The 14,822-nt window shown below is 32.7% G+C and overlaps 1 protein-coding gene across 26 annotated transcripts in view; it reads right to left on the bottom strand.

The window, feature by feature from the left end:
* Positions 1-14,822, bottom strand: part of ADGRL3 (adhesion G protein-coupled receptor L3) — an 802,670-nt gene that overhangs the window by 13,200 nt on the left and 774,648 nt on the right. For 13 of the 26 annotated variants that reach the window (XM_041725369.1, XM_041725367.1, XM_041725373.1 and 10 more), the window contains one exon: positions 1,557-1,685. The exons of the other annotated variants lie outside the window; for them this stretch is intronic. In XM_041725369.1, the coding sequence (XP_041581303.1) occupies positions 1,557-1,685 (129 nt within the window). The remainder of the gene's footprint in view (positions 1-1,556; positions 1,686-14,822) is intronic. 26 annotated transcript variants of the gene reach the window in all.

The raw sequence follows: 14,822 nt of genomic DNA, 5'->3' as shown, positions 1-14,822 counted from the left end.
CCAGAGGCAAATTTCAGCTCAGTGGAAGGAAAAAATATATATATATGTAGCAAATGGAGCATTTCAACAATTGAATGTACGAAATCCCGAGGTGAGAAGGGTCCCATTAGAGGAGACAGGCACAGGCTGACAGAATGGCAGCAATGTGGGGAAGAGGATTCATGAGCTCCATCTTTTCTTTTGATTCTAAAAGTCTGTGATTCTTAGGCATGCAGGCCTTATGAAACTTGATAAATCAAAAGTTCGCTTAATTACTTCATCCTACTGAGAAACAGTTTGACCATGTTCCTGAAGTCACTTCTCTATTACTGACTTCAGTATTTTTGAAATAATTTGAAATCATCCTTTGGATCTGGCAAGGTGTCACCTAGGAAACTCAGAAGGTTTTAGACACCCAATGGCAGTGCTGCAACAAGCATACTTTTATGGAATGGCCATTCACACCAAGTTTTACGCGCTCACGACACTGATATTTTACCTCTGACTGAGAAGGAAAAGAAAACGCAAAGATTCCCACAGAGAATAATAGAAATTTTATTCAAAATTGTCTGGGAAAGTTAAATACTGCTAATCTATCACATCCAACTTCAAAGAACCACTTAAGCCTCTTTGTTACAGTGAATTTTCTTTCAAATATAATATTATACAAGTGGATCCCCAACTAGGACTTTTCTTTTAGGAAACTTTTATTTGAATAGATTTTTCCTGTGGTCTCTTCCAAATGATATTTTTAATTTCTTGTGCTCCAATATATATTTTTTATTCTTAGAAAAGGTAAAGCCATGTCTAAACACCTACAATATAAGTGGTTTTAAAGAGATCTACACTTACTTGTTTGAGATGCAATTAAATTTTTATATCATTGAAAGCTGGAGGATATTCAGAAGAACCATATCCCAAAGCCTTGTTTTTCACACACAGCCACAGTAGAAAAAAAAATCATGACCCTCTGAGCCAGCTTACATTGGCAATGGCAAGCTAGTGTCAAACCTGACTTGCTATGTGCAGTTCAATGGCAGATTGAATGGTTCTTTTCTCCACAGCTTAGTTCAATGTGATTTTCCATGGAGTTGACCTAACTGCTTTCCCCAGTACCGATGCCTTGTGCCTAGAGTGTGCTTCATGCCGTGATAAAGTAAGATTCTGTTCTTGACCTTTTAACATTGAGACTATTGAATCAAGTCTTCCTTTATCTTACTTACCTTAGGCAAAAATTTCATTTCTCAAAATAAATACATAAATATTTAATATAAATCAATCAACAACAAGAAAAGCACTGACACATCACAATACATTTTATAACATTACAGAGAAACAAACACAGATTGATGAATCAAGCATTTGTTTATCAGAAGGAAGGAATCCATTTGTTACTAAGGAAAACCTAAGGAAAATGGAAAATAAAAGCATCAAGAGGGGTGGAAAGCGAAAGGAGTCTGTGTGTCTGCTTCCAAAAGAAAGAAAAGGGGTGGAAGGAAAGAAAAATAGAATGTGGCTATAAAAGCTACATAAAATGGGACTCTCACTTGAAAAAATTAAGATAAACTCCAGCACACCTTGTGCGTTGTACATGCTGACAGAAGGGTTGTTACAGACCGCCGGTTCCCCAAGCAATGTATTATAGGGATTGTTAGTACCATGCGGACGAAGCAGAGCATTGCTTATAAGATGATTAGCCATGGCTCCTGGAGCAGCCCCATAGAAAGACAGAGAAAAAAAAAAAAAAAGGTCAATCAGGCAAATGTGTTTGAAAAAAAGAAAGGAAACATTTAGAATGACAACAGTTGATATAGTCCTGATTACAGGCAGGCAGCTAATTAGACTCAAAAATATATGCCACTAAAGCACACATGTTTCCAATAATGCACATATCCGAGAGTCAATGGGAAAGAAAATGGTTTACAATGTTGATTAAGCCACATTTAGGGTGTTCTCTTTCCCAAAGTATAAGCAAGAATATACTCCCATGCTTGCTAAAAATAATTTTTAAAAATTAAAAAAAAGCAAAATATAGTTTTCCATACAAACAAAACAAAACAAAACAAAAGCTGAAAAAAAATTTAAAACACAGAAAGAAAAGCCAAAATAAACAAAACATTCCCTCATTCACAGAAACCATTGGGTTGTTTTCAATGAAAATTAAAAAAAAAAGAATAAAAGGCAACATTTATGATAAAACACTCATTTGGAGAGCAGTTGTTGACACAACAGAAGAATTTGACATTTCTTAAAAATTATCTGAAAAGGAATTCCTTAAGTTGAAATAAAATAAAATATAATCACTCTTATTAGTACACCATAGTAAGCATACTAATTAGGTGAATTTACAAATCTGATAGAATAATCATATGGATTCACTTCGTAATATCCAGCACATATATAATTCCATTTTCCATTTTCCAACTGGTTGTTTGAACTTTGGCACAGTAAAGTCACAAAGTTAAATTATTCCATCTCTTTGTGAATAGATGTACTTCGTTCCTAACATATTATTAGTATGAGCTGCAATCTCCCACCTTCCAAAACTGTTTAACCAAAAAAAGCAAAAGATCAGAGGAACAGTTTTATTAAATATAACTAAGCCATGTATAAAAAATGTTTATGTTACATGACAAAGAAAATGTGACTGATGAAAGGAAAATGCAAATTGTATGGAGATAGGTTGAACACAGGTAACTTCGATATATATATATTAGAAAATGAAAATACAATCCATAGACCAAGAGAAAATATTTGCAAACAAATTCACAAATATTTGCGATTCAACAAAAGACTAGTATCTGGAACATAGAAAGAGCTCTCAAAAGTCAACAGTTAAACAACAATGACAAGAACAGAAACCTCAAAACAGAAAACAAACAAAAAACACCCCCTCCAATCCAATAAAAAATGGGCCAAAGAGATAAATAGACATTTTATAGCAGAGGACATACAGGTGGCAAATAAGCCCATGAAAAGAATTGCTACCAGCTATTAGGGAAATACAGATTAAAACAACAATGTGGTATCACTCCACAGTGAAGATTCCAGTGGTGACAATATTAAGTGCTGGGAAAGGTGAAGAGAAACTGGATCATGACTTTGCTGGGGGAATAAAAAATAGTATAGCTACTCTGGAAAATAGTTGGACAGTTACTTATGAAACTAACCATGCAGTTATCATACCTAACCCAGCAACTGTGCTCTTGGACGTTCATTCCAGATGAAATGGAAATTTATGTTCACATAAAAACACTTGGATGTTCTTGTAGCATTATTTACAATAGTCCATAATGGGAAACAGGCAAGATATCTTCCAACTGGTGAATGCTTAAACAATCTATGGCGTACCCTTAGAATGGAAAACTATTCAGCAATAAAAAGGAACAACTAGATGAATGTCTACAACTAGATGAATGTCTGGATAATAATAGAGAGTAAAAAAGACAATCTATAAGGTTATATGTTAAATGATTCCATATGTCTATAAATAATATAAGTATATACAGTCATAAGTATATATATTGATAACATTCTTGAAATGAGAAAATTATAGAAATGGAGAAGAGATTAATGGCTGACAGGGTTAAAGATACAAGGTGGGAGGGAAGTAGATATGGTCATAACAGGCAATATGAGGTTTCCTTGTGGTTATGGAGCTACTCTGTGTCTTGACTATGGTGCTATAACACAAACCTACTCTTTCAATAGAATTGCATTGAACACACACACAAACACAAAATACAATTAAATACAAGTAATACTGAAGACATCTGAGCAAGATTGCTAGATATTGGTCAATACCCTGGCAGTGATTTTGTAGCATAATTTTAAACAAGATATTATTGAGGAATACCACGTATAAAGTACACAATCTCTTCATTATTTCATATAACTGTAAGTGGATCTATGATTATCTCAAAATAAAAAGTACTCTATCTTGAATGAATGAAACAAAAACGTTTAGCTACTTGTAGAAAAATATCAAAAAAAAAAAAAACGAGAAGAAAACTCTTGGCCACAGTGATTTTTTTTTTCGAAATCACAGCACTTGTGGGTACAATAAATCATCAAATAATACATATTTTATCTTGTTTTTTTATTTTTTTAAGTAAGCTCTATGCCCAACATGGGGCTAGAACTGACAATCCCAGATCAAGAGTTGCATGCTCTACCGACTGAGCCAGCCAGGCGCCCCAAATAACACACAGTTTAACCTCAAAAGGGAGTAAGTGAACATCTCTAGATTTAAAGGACAATACAGCTCGTCAGATCTTTAGAGCTGTAAGGGTGCAATTCTTTTAGGAAATAAGCCACGTGCTTGTATTCCATACATCCTACAAGAACTAGCACAGGACTAACACAGAAGTTTTTACTTATTAAATGCTCAATGAATGCTGAAATTGTACAACATATACATTCAAATGGTTTTAACACAGACAGATGGCCGATTTTCAATTTATCATACAATGGGTAAGTCAGGATGTTACTTTCCACTGATAAATATATAAAATACTAACAGGAAAAACTACAAAGCTACAGTGCCTTTCAGATAAATAGAATATTGTAAATCTTAAACACATGTATCATTGATGTTACACAAATTTAGATTGTTAAAGACTACATTGGGCCTGCACAATATTTTTAAAAAGCAAATTACCTGTAAATTATACCTGCTACCTAATGTTTATTATTCTAGCTTCTTTCAAGTAAAAAAAAGTTATCTTCCAATACAAATAATTACTTTCTAAAACTACTCTAAGAATTTCAAAAGAAAATGAGAGGTGCAAACAACTCAAAATAAAGTAGAGCAGAAACCTTAAAAATATGAAATTGCTCAAATTCATTCCATTTCTTCACAGATCAAATAAGGGTTAGTTAGACCTTTATAGCTGAGGCCATACCTGTATTTCTACTCATTTTCCTTCATTATTATATATACCTGTATTTCTACACATTTTCCTTCATTAATATATATAACTTAATTTGAACTAATAAAAAACAAGTGAGCTGGAAAGATTGCATGTTATTCCCCCCTTCATACAGATTATACAAAAGAAAATATTCCTTTATTTTTCTATACCAATGTAAAAGAATATACTCTCTGCTTTAGCATAAGGAAACAGTTGAGTTGTGAAGAATCAAACATAATCAAAAAGTAGGTGACTTGATATTTTGTTTTCTGTTTATCATTATTTCTAACAAATTAAAAATATAAGGACAAAAGATTAATCATACCCAAAAGGAGTTCTATAATTGAATTCTAATGAAACTATCAAAATTGTGATAGAAATTCCATCTGGGTTTTAGCTTCCCTAGCATAAAGTTGTTTTCCAGTTCTTCTAAGTGTTTTCTAGCTTTTGAATCTACTCGGAGACACCTTTATTAATCAAACCACTAACGTAGGAAGACTGAGTTTTCTTACTTATCAATTCTTGTTAATCTGGAAAGGCCAGCAACAATCACAGAAATGCTACTGGTATACCACCATGCTGAGACACCATGTTGACTAAATGGAACAGTATTCAGTCCCAGCCACTTGGCTTTGGTAGGTGGCTTCCTCAAATCTGGGCACAATCCAGATCAGTTACTGATCTATATAGCCTAATGACTGACATGCAGTCATAAGCAGAGATTCACCACCTTTAAATCTACAACCACACAAACACTTACAAAAAGAAAAAAAAAAAACCACTTATAAAAATAGCCTAAAACTTTCCAACAAAATATACTTTCTTCTTTATCCTTGGTATCAAGGGCCTTTTTCCTGATAGAAAGAGAATCACTGCTTAAAGTTGCTTTTTTATGATCACTTGCTTTTATACCTCACGCACCATTTGAGATTGATGTGATTAGCATCACCGTCTACTTTGTCCTAAAATTTGAGTTACAAGAGAGGGCTCAGTAACAGGAACTGAGGAACAGAATATGGAGTTTGATCATGAGTGTTTTGTAGAGTATAAAGTTTTGGACCAGGTCTATGGGTTTGCTAGTCTGAAAGAATGAGGGATGTGCCTGAGTAACCAAACAGCCGTCACTTGAGTCCCCTAGTGTGAGAAGGCAATCCTTTTTCCATCTTTTCATGGACATTCAAAACTTGCAAGAGGTCATTTTTCCTTTTGCCATTCCAAACAAGTGCAACAAGGTATTATCACATGGTTCCTACAGTCCCCACTCACATTTGGTAATTTCAATTGTACTTTTGAAAGGTGGCCCTTACCAGGTCTAAAATGCTGGCTTTGTGCCAATCCCTTCAGTTAAGATCTCTTAACTGAAAACTTGTCTAGAACCTGTCTTCCTGGGTCTTTAGTGTGCAAAGCTACTTTAGTCCTCCTCGATAGCCACACTGCATCTCACCTGTCTTTGCTGAAGCCTATTCTGTTTGCTTTTGGCTGTTTCCCCAATTTACTCAGGTCACTTTGAATTCTGATACTATTTTCCAAGGTTCTGTCCCTCCTGTCTCTTCCTCTTCCCTCCGACTAACTTCTGATTTGTAAACTTCCCTTCTAATAGTGTGAAATTGCTGCAGACTTCCAAGAAGATCAGTGTTTACAGACCATCTGTCACTGCTTTTGCAGCGAAAGTTAAGTTTACTGGTTAGTCAAGTTGAAGACCCAAATAGGCTGATGTTGGGAGGTGGAGAAGATAGCTACAACACGACATGTGGGAAAAGAATGTTTATGTGCAAATTTCACTGAAATGTAAGCCCCAGGAAAGCAAGAAGTACACTGGGTTTTATTATTGCTCTATACCAAGTTTGTAGAAGAGTTCCCGGGGCTTGGTAAGTATTTGTTAATTTAAAAAAAAATGTGAAATCTATGGCATCTTTAACATATCAAACTAAAGCAAGTCATTTTATCAACTACGAGCTGTTTTATCATTTGAGCACATTTCCTAAGACTGTCAATTGTCCAATTCCTAACGTGAATTCTTCATTTCCTTCTAACACTATGCCACATCCTATAATACTAAAAAGCAGAAATAAACACTCATATAATTATTTGGAAAGACAAGATGCTACCTGAATACTAACTGCAGATAATATGATAAGAGGGGGAAAATAACTCGATTCAGCCTGCTGTGACTTAAAATAAAAAGCTCGAAGTAAAAAAGCTCCAAGCGGCCGTGTAAGAATAGCAGCTCTTTAATTATCTGACTCACTAAATCCTGGGTATAGTCTAGTCAAAACTACTGCTTTGCTGTCACAAACAAGGGTTAGCTCTTTAATAAAACCATGGAAAAGGAATTAAACTGAATTCCAATATATGCGAATCATCTACGAAACAGTCAACAGAGAGCCGACCACGAGATCTTTTCTGGTGAAAGCATGACACAAAGCAAAAAGGATTTTCATATTCCATAACTGAAAGACTTAGGGAAGTTTTTCAGACAATTATTTGAAAATTGGACCCTAAAGTTATTGAAAAATACTAAATGTAAAATCACAGTCATTTTGAGAAGGGTCTTTTTCTTTTTACTTTGTTTCTACCTGAAACAAGAGAGATAGATAGATGATAGATGATAGATAGATAGATAGACAGATAGATAGATAGATAAAAGTTTTAGAATGAGTGCAATTTGAATGGAATGCTAATGAGTACACTCTTTTCCATTGGATAGTTTTACCAAAAAAACACTGTATTTCTTTCCTTATGAGAATAAAATAGGTGTTTTGACATGGGGACACTTTGAGTGACAGCACTGTCTAGGCCAGTTCTGTGTGATACATATAACTGAGGCCTGAAAATCGAACGTAGAGCGTCAGGCTTTGACACTTGTGAAGTCAAAAAACAGATCTGAGAAAAGGTGACAGTTGAATTCCACTTGAATCCATATTATATCATTCAGAAACCTAATTCAAACAATGTTTCTTCTTGACAGGAGGCTAACAAAAGCACACTGAAAAGCTCTTAAAAATAACTTGAATTGTCACTCTGCTCTGCCCCTCACACTTTTTTTTTTTTTTTAATGTGCTTTCATTCTTATTTGTTCTTATTGGGTAAGCAAGGTTGTCTAGTTCGACTGTGGTGTTCTAAAGACCCAAATGAATACACCATTCTTGAGAGTCATATACTAACATTACTAAGTTGCAAATTCTTGCTATATATAAGCATATTGGATGGTAGATACTCTGTTTTATGTCAATGGAATAGTTTTACCTGGATAGTTCTTTCTTCTTTCCTTATTTTTTTAAAGATTTTATTTATTTATTTATTCATGAGAGACACAGAGAGGCAGAGGGAGAAGCAGGCTCCATGCAGGGAGCCCAATGTGGGACTACATCCTGGGACTACAGAATCACACCCCTGGCTGAAGGCAGGCGCTAAACCACTGAGCCACCCAGGGATGCCTTTCTTTCTTCTTTAATATACACTGTTTCCCATTCTGTTCCCTCACAGTTCTCTCTCTTGATTTGACATATTTTGCTTTTATGAGGTCATTTCCATTACATATACTGACTAATGCATATAAATCAGAGTTCTACAGAAAACAGAGTTACTACTGGATGATGCTTCTGTGCTTTAGCCTTCAGCACTTAATTTTGGCTGATAATGAAGACTTCATTTTATACAAGTGAAAAAATAGTTTCACTAATGATGGCATTTTCCATAGACTTATAATACTAACTTCAGTGTTAAGCAAGGGATCTTTTACCAGAGAATGGTATCTACTGAGTTTGAGGCCCTTAAAATTTTATGTAAAATATTTGTTTGTGAGGTCAGGTGTGCATTTACACATGACTGCATTTCTTTCTTGTGAAAGGGTCCTGGGACTTCAATTTCCTTTTCAAAGAGCTAAGAAAACTGGTATAGAGAAGAAAAGACAAGTCTTTTCTTTAGTGAGTGAACTATATTACAAGCAAGAAAACTGGAAAAAGTGAATCAGAAGTGCTCTAAATACATCTTGTAGACATAATTATCATCTGATGAATTGCAGTATAACATAATAGAGAAAAGTTTCAACTCAGAATTTAGAAGTGAATACGATTTTAACATTGTCTAATTTACTACCAGCATGTCTCTGGACCATTTATAATTCATTCAAGGTCACACTTGACTCTGGTAGTTTTATTTAAACACATTAGAAATCGGTGACTGTTTCAAACATTTTTTTAGCATTCTCTCCCCAAAATACGTCTCAACAAAATTTTATCTGGAGTCTTATAGGAGTGCATTACTTCTGATATTCTTTTCTATAATGTTCAGTTTTTAATCTTCATATTCATGTGTTAATTTATATAACATAAACTGAACAAAAATGAAAGTTAATCGTTAAAAGAGACTTCCAGAACTATGGAGAATTGATTCAAGACAGATTATCTATTAAGTATTTTGTTTCCTATTTTTTTCTTTCTCTGTGTAATAATACAATATCAACATCACACGCAATCTACAGAAAGTACAAAAATAATAAATTCGATGTTTAATGGGCTACTTTATAGAAGGAACAGCCATTTTAATCAAGACCAAGTTGTTTATAATAATGAACAAAACTAAAAGAATCTGCATGCTATCCCTAAAAATTAAATAAAAATAATTTTTAAAACCACAGAAACCATAATTTTATATTTTGTACTGTTTTTATTCAAATAATTAATGAAATTACAAAGTGTCAAAGAAGAAATATTTTACTGAAAGCCAAGAGCCCTTTCATCATTTTTTCTGAAGTCATAAATTGAAGAGCTGACATCTTGATTTATCACATTGTGCACTTTTAATAGCCAACAAGTTTGCTATTAAATTTTAATCAACTTGCCCTATTAAATTTCTTTCAAATGGCTCAGAGATACTTCAGCTTCTTTTAATAGCAAATTCATTCACTAGGAATCTATTAATATGGATCTCAATGACATGTTTTCTCCAAAGTACCGAATGGGTTATTATTAGTTCAATATGAAGTTAAATATTCTGAATGTAGAGGTGTTATCTCTGTTTCAATATAAGTTCGGAGTTTTAGATATGGGGACCCTAGAAATTACCTTATTCCCTCTTATTTTGCACTGGTTGGCTTTATACATGTCTTCTGGCTCACACACATGAGTTTTTCTACAATAACTACATAGAGGTTAAATTACTGGGCCATATATTGTCCACATTTCAACTTAGAACATATTGCCAAAGTTCTGTCAAATATATTTGTAACAATTCACAATTTCATGAGCAGTAAATTTCTGAGATTCCCACCAGAACTTGGTATTGTAAGCTTGACATTTATGTCAATCTGATAAGAGTTTACAATGATATCTCATATTACTGTTATACTTTGCATTTCCCTGATTATCAAGAGATGGGTAATATTTCATGTTTATTGGCCATAAGGGTTTCCAATTTTGTGAATTGCCTGTTTTTATCTTTTATCTATATATATTAATTTGTAGATATTCTTTATACAACACAGGCATAACATTTTATGTTGTTTACACCTCCCAATAACTTACTGTTATGAGTACTGTTCACATTTCAAGGCAAGAGACTTACTTTTTTCTTATAATTTATAATCTTTGTGTTTTGTTTTTAAGAACTCTTCCTTTTACCTAAAATCTAAAAAAATATATTTTTGTGTGTGTATATATACACACACACATATATAAAAGTTCTAGTTTTATTTTTGTATTACATATTTTTAGGTATTTTATATTATATATTACATTACATATTGTAATTATGTATAATTTTACATAATTAGCTGAAAGCAAAACTACCTAGAGAGAGATCTTGGTTTTCTGACTGCTCAAGCCAACAGCAGCAAAATTAGAACTCAGAATTCTTGGTGAATCTTTGCTGCACAATAGTGAAAGTGGTTAATCTGCAGTAGACATGATGAACATATACTAATCAGATATTCATCTCTAAAACTCATCCCTTGGCCAAAGGCAATATTTCTGTGTGCTATTAATAAACTTGGGACATGTTGAATACATTTGGACATTTTTTAGTGCATTTCATAATACTAAAAACAAAAAAATACTAAGCCTACAGATAACCAGCCAAATTTGCTTAGTAAATTAGGTTTTTAAATTTTTTTTAGTAAATCAAAGGTATTTAGCAAAATAATATTTATCTTTGCCATTCGCACTAGAGCTACTTAATTTGTTTTCTCTATATTGGATTATCTCTTGATATCAGTTAATGGTATATAGTCAATTCCACAGCTATATTTATTTGTAAGTCACACATTGCTTGTGTATTTTCACTTAATAAAACATACATTTGAAAAAAGGAAAGTAAGGAAAGTATAATAACTACTTAAATATATGAAATACTTTGCCAATGTGAAGAAAATATGAATAGTGCTCTGCCCTATATTGGCAAATTATATAGCTTACATGCAGAAGGTCTATCCTAGCTAAAACCTGAATATTAAACTTGGAACTGATAGTTTTAAAAAAAATATGAGAAAAAGAAGTTAAAACAGGTATCTATGAATAAAGTTTCTTGATAACATTCAGAGAAGACCTATTTTATCATACAATCATAATCAGTTCTGTTCTGACTCAAGTTGTTTCAGGAAACATATTGTTTCTACTTTTCTACATCAAGATTAACTATCTTCCTTCAAACTGTGTATCCTTTTATATCCTTCTGAATTCTCCAGTGATTTTCTGGGGTTGTAAATTACCTTCTATGAATGTGATGGGTAACTTGTCTTAGTCTTTGAAGCTCCTGCATTCGTTATAATGATAAATTATGAAGAAAGCCTGTTATGAAAATCATAGGAGAACCTATCACATAAACCTCCTTTTAAATGGCATGCAGTATATAAGGTTGAGCTATATAAAGTGCATGCTTTTGTATGCAACGTAATTCAATTAAATAGATATTTGAATTGGTTACTGCACAATTATTGGTAATGACAATTTAAGTATCTTTTTTCTAATGAAGTCTCTTTTTTGCTAACATGTATCTCTCTTCTATGATTTAATTTTCATGTAATTGAATTAATTCTATTTACTTTCAAAGAAGTAGATACAAATTAATAGTCTATTTCTTAGAAAAAAATAACCTGGATGAGTAATGACTTTGTTAGTTAACTTTGGATGTTGTATACTACATTTATTTCCTCACAACCTTTATGTATATATTACAGTAGGAACATTTTTCCAGATGAGAGGTACAGTCAGGCTTTGTTTTTAAATTTTAATTATACGACATTTCATAGGTTTTGTTAAAACTGGAATTAGCACATAAAAATAGTGAGTTTAATATTTGAAGTTAACTCAAACAGATTTTCTACTTGTTCTAGGCATTATTACCATGTCCTGATAGAGGACAATATCAAATTCAAAAGTACAAATATCTGGGAAAAGTTATACCTTTGGTTGGTGCTATACTGAATTATTATAGCTGGTTTTGTAACACAATCTTTGCTCTGACCAAAATACTCATCCTTTTACTGAAACATAAGAAATTAAAGATAAAGAATTCTACCAACAAAGTACCTTGAGGCCTTCCAGGAAAGAAAAGAAGCATGATTATAAAAGTCTTGCAACCTAAATCCTAAAATTGGACACTTATAGCAAATCAGCCTATTCCACATAAAATAGTTTTGAAAAGCATTGCCAATCCATCTCTCCATATATTCACAGTGTTTTAAAGCTTTTATTCCCTAAATGAATAGGATGAATCCACACTAAAGAAGTATACCTAGCACAAATTAAAGTAGAAGGAAATGAATAGTACATCAAGGAAATTAAGAAATAGAGACGTTAATACTTGTGGTGTTAAGAATATCTTATTTCCATGTGAAGTGAGAAAAATATCTTTATGCTAATCTTCACTGGCTTCATGAAAAACTGTCATCATGAGAAAAGAGTGAAAATTTTTGTTCTCATAAGTAGGGCTTTGCAGCCAGAAAGATCTTGTTTAGAATCTAGAGTTTGTCCTTTATTAGCCATTTCACTTGGAACTCTAACCGAAAAACCCAGCTTCTTCATGGATATAAAAATAATGGATGAATAATGAATAATGTACAATAGGTAAAATCGTAACTCTACCCACTAAAGGAGAAAGCCCAAGGTGATCATAAACTATAAAGAGCCACTTTGTATTCTATTAGAGAAAGAATATCAGCAATTTCTGAAGAGAAGTTGAATATGCATATTCAGTGCTTAAAAATAGATATTTTTTGAAAAATTACATCCTCAAGAATTTATATGAAACAACATGGTATTTCAAAAATAAATGGGAATGTTTTATAGTGCTATATTTAGAAATTATCCGGATATCTCACTGCAGCTTGTTTGATTTATAATAAGGAGGTAGGAGATACTGCTAACTGTATATAAGAGTAAGATAATAAACTATAACAATAAGGAATCTACATAGAGAATCCTCCTTGTGAAGGGATCTATAAAAGCTATAATAATAATAATAGTAATAAGAGTAAAGCACAAACCATTTTTACTATTGTGCAGTTGGCTATGGGAGGTTGGATGATTTAAAGGATTCATATCAAAGAGACAAAGTTAAAAGCAAAGCATAAGAAGGACTCACTGGGCAAGCATTTTAAAAGTTTTATTTTTCAATTCTTGCCAGCAATTTATAGCAAGAACATTTGCTCCTGATTGCCTAGAAATCAATATTTAATATATTTCATTTTGTGATGGAGAATTCATTCTGAAAATTATTTGGACTCCTTGAGTTAGGAATCAAGACATTAATAGCATTGTTTAATTATCTATTTGGCATAGCATTTCACTTTTAAAATCTGTACCTATTTTGCTTTTGTGTTATTAAACTGATTTTCCTAACACAAGATTTCCTCATCTTATTGTATATTTTCGGATTATGTCTTTATTGATGACATGTATAAAAGGAAAGGAATTAACATAGAGAGTACTGCTGCCTCATTTACAAGTCAAGAATATAAAGGTAAAAAAATACTACATATAAATGTAATGGTAAATCTTAAATGAAATTTTTTTCCATGCCGTGTGATACTTAAAATACTTACATTCATATTATCATAATGCTTGTTCATAATAAAAAGTAATTTGTTATACAAGTCCACTTCGATTTATTAGCCATGCAAGCACTCTTAGGCACATCATTTAACTGTTTTTGCAAATTTCACAAACAGATGTCAGATTATAGGATCTGGTTAATGTTTACAAACAATTTTATAATCCTTCAAATGGCAGAGGCTTTTGAGGAATATGACATGTTATGCATAAAGCCGATTTATATTTACTGAGATTAATAAGATACAGTGAATATGTTTGAGGGTTTCACCCTTTTAAATTTTAATTTATAGAAATCATCAATTGCAATGAAACACCACTTACACTTTTTCATTTGCATTTTTCTTTAAAAACACAAAAGCAAAATACGTTGAAGAGCCTGAATATTAATGAAGTGACAGGTGATTTATTGTGAAGTTTCTTCTGCCTTGCTGACCAATCTCCTGGGAAAGACAATACAGCCTCTGAGAAGACATGAGTTTAAAATGGGAATGAGTCACATCCCTGCTCGGCTACATAACTGGTGATTTAGCAGGGCTGTCTGAATTGAACTAGTGTTCTCTGAGCTTCTGAAGGGCAGGATAGGGCTTGGAGTAAAGAGAAGGCAGTGTTTGCTTATATCACTATCTAAGGTAGGAAGAAGAAATATTATACCTTTATTTCCTCCATGCTAAAATATGGTTACAAATCAAAAGTGGAAAGTACAACTAGGCAGATATAATGTGCATTTAATTTCTAATTCAGAAGAGACAATTCAGTTTTATTAGTTTATCTCCTTTTCGTTAGCCTCAAGGGTGGCATTATTTTAGGTAAATTATTATTTCTTTTACTTGGCATTCAGGTAACCACTTTATTCCTCCCACCTATTACTAGAAAATAAAAA

This window comes from Vulpes lagopus, chromosome 12, assembly GCF_018345385.1.
Source record: "Vulpes lagopus strain Blue_001 chromosome 12, ASM1834538v1, whole genome shotgun sequence".
Taxonomy (NCBI): domain Eukaryota; kingdom Metazoa; phylum Chordata; class Mammalia; order Carnivora; family Canidae; genus Vulpes; species Vulpes lagopus.
The sequence above is the reverse complement of the archived record's forward strand: the minus strand, read 5'-3'. Positions and strand labels throughout refer to the sequence as shown.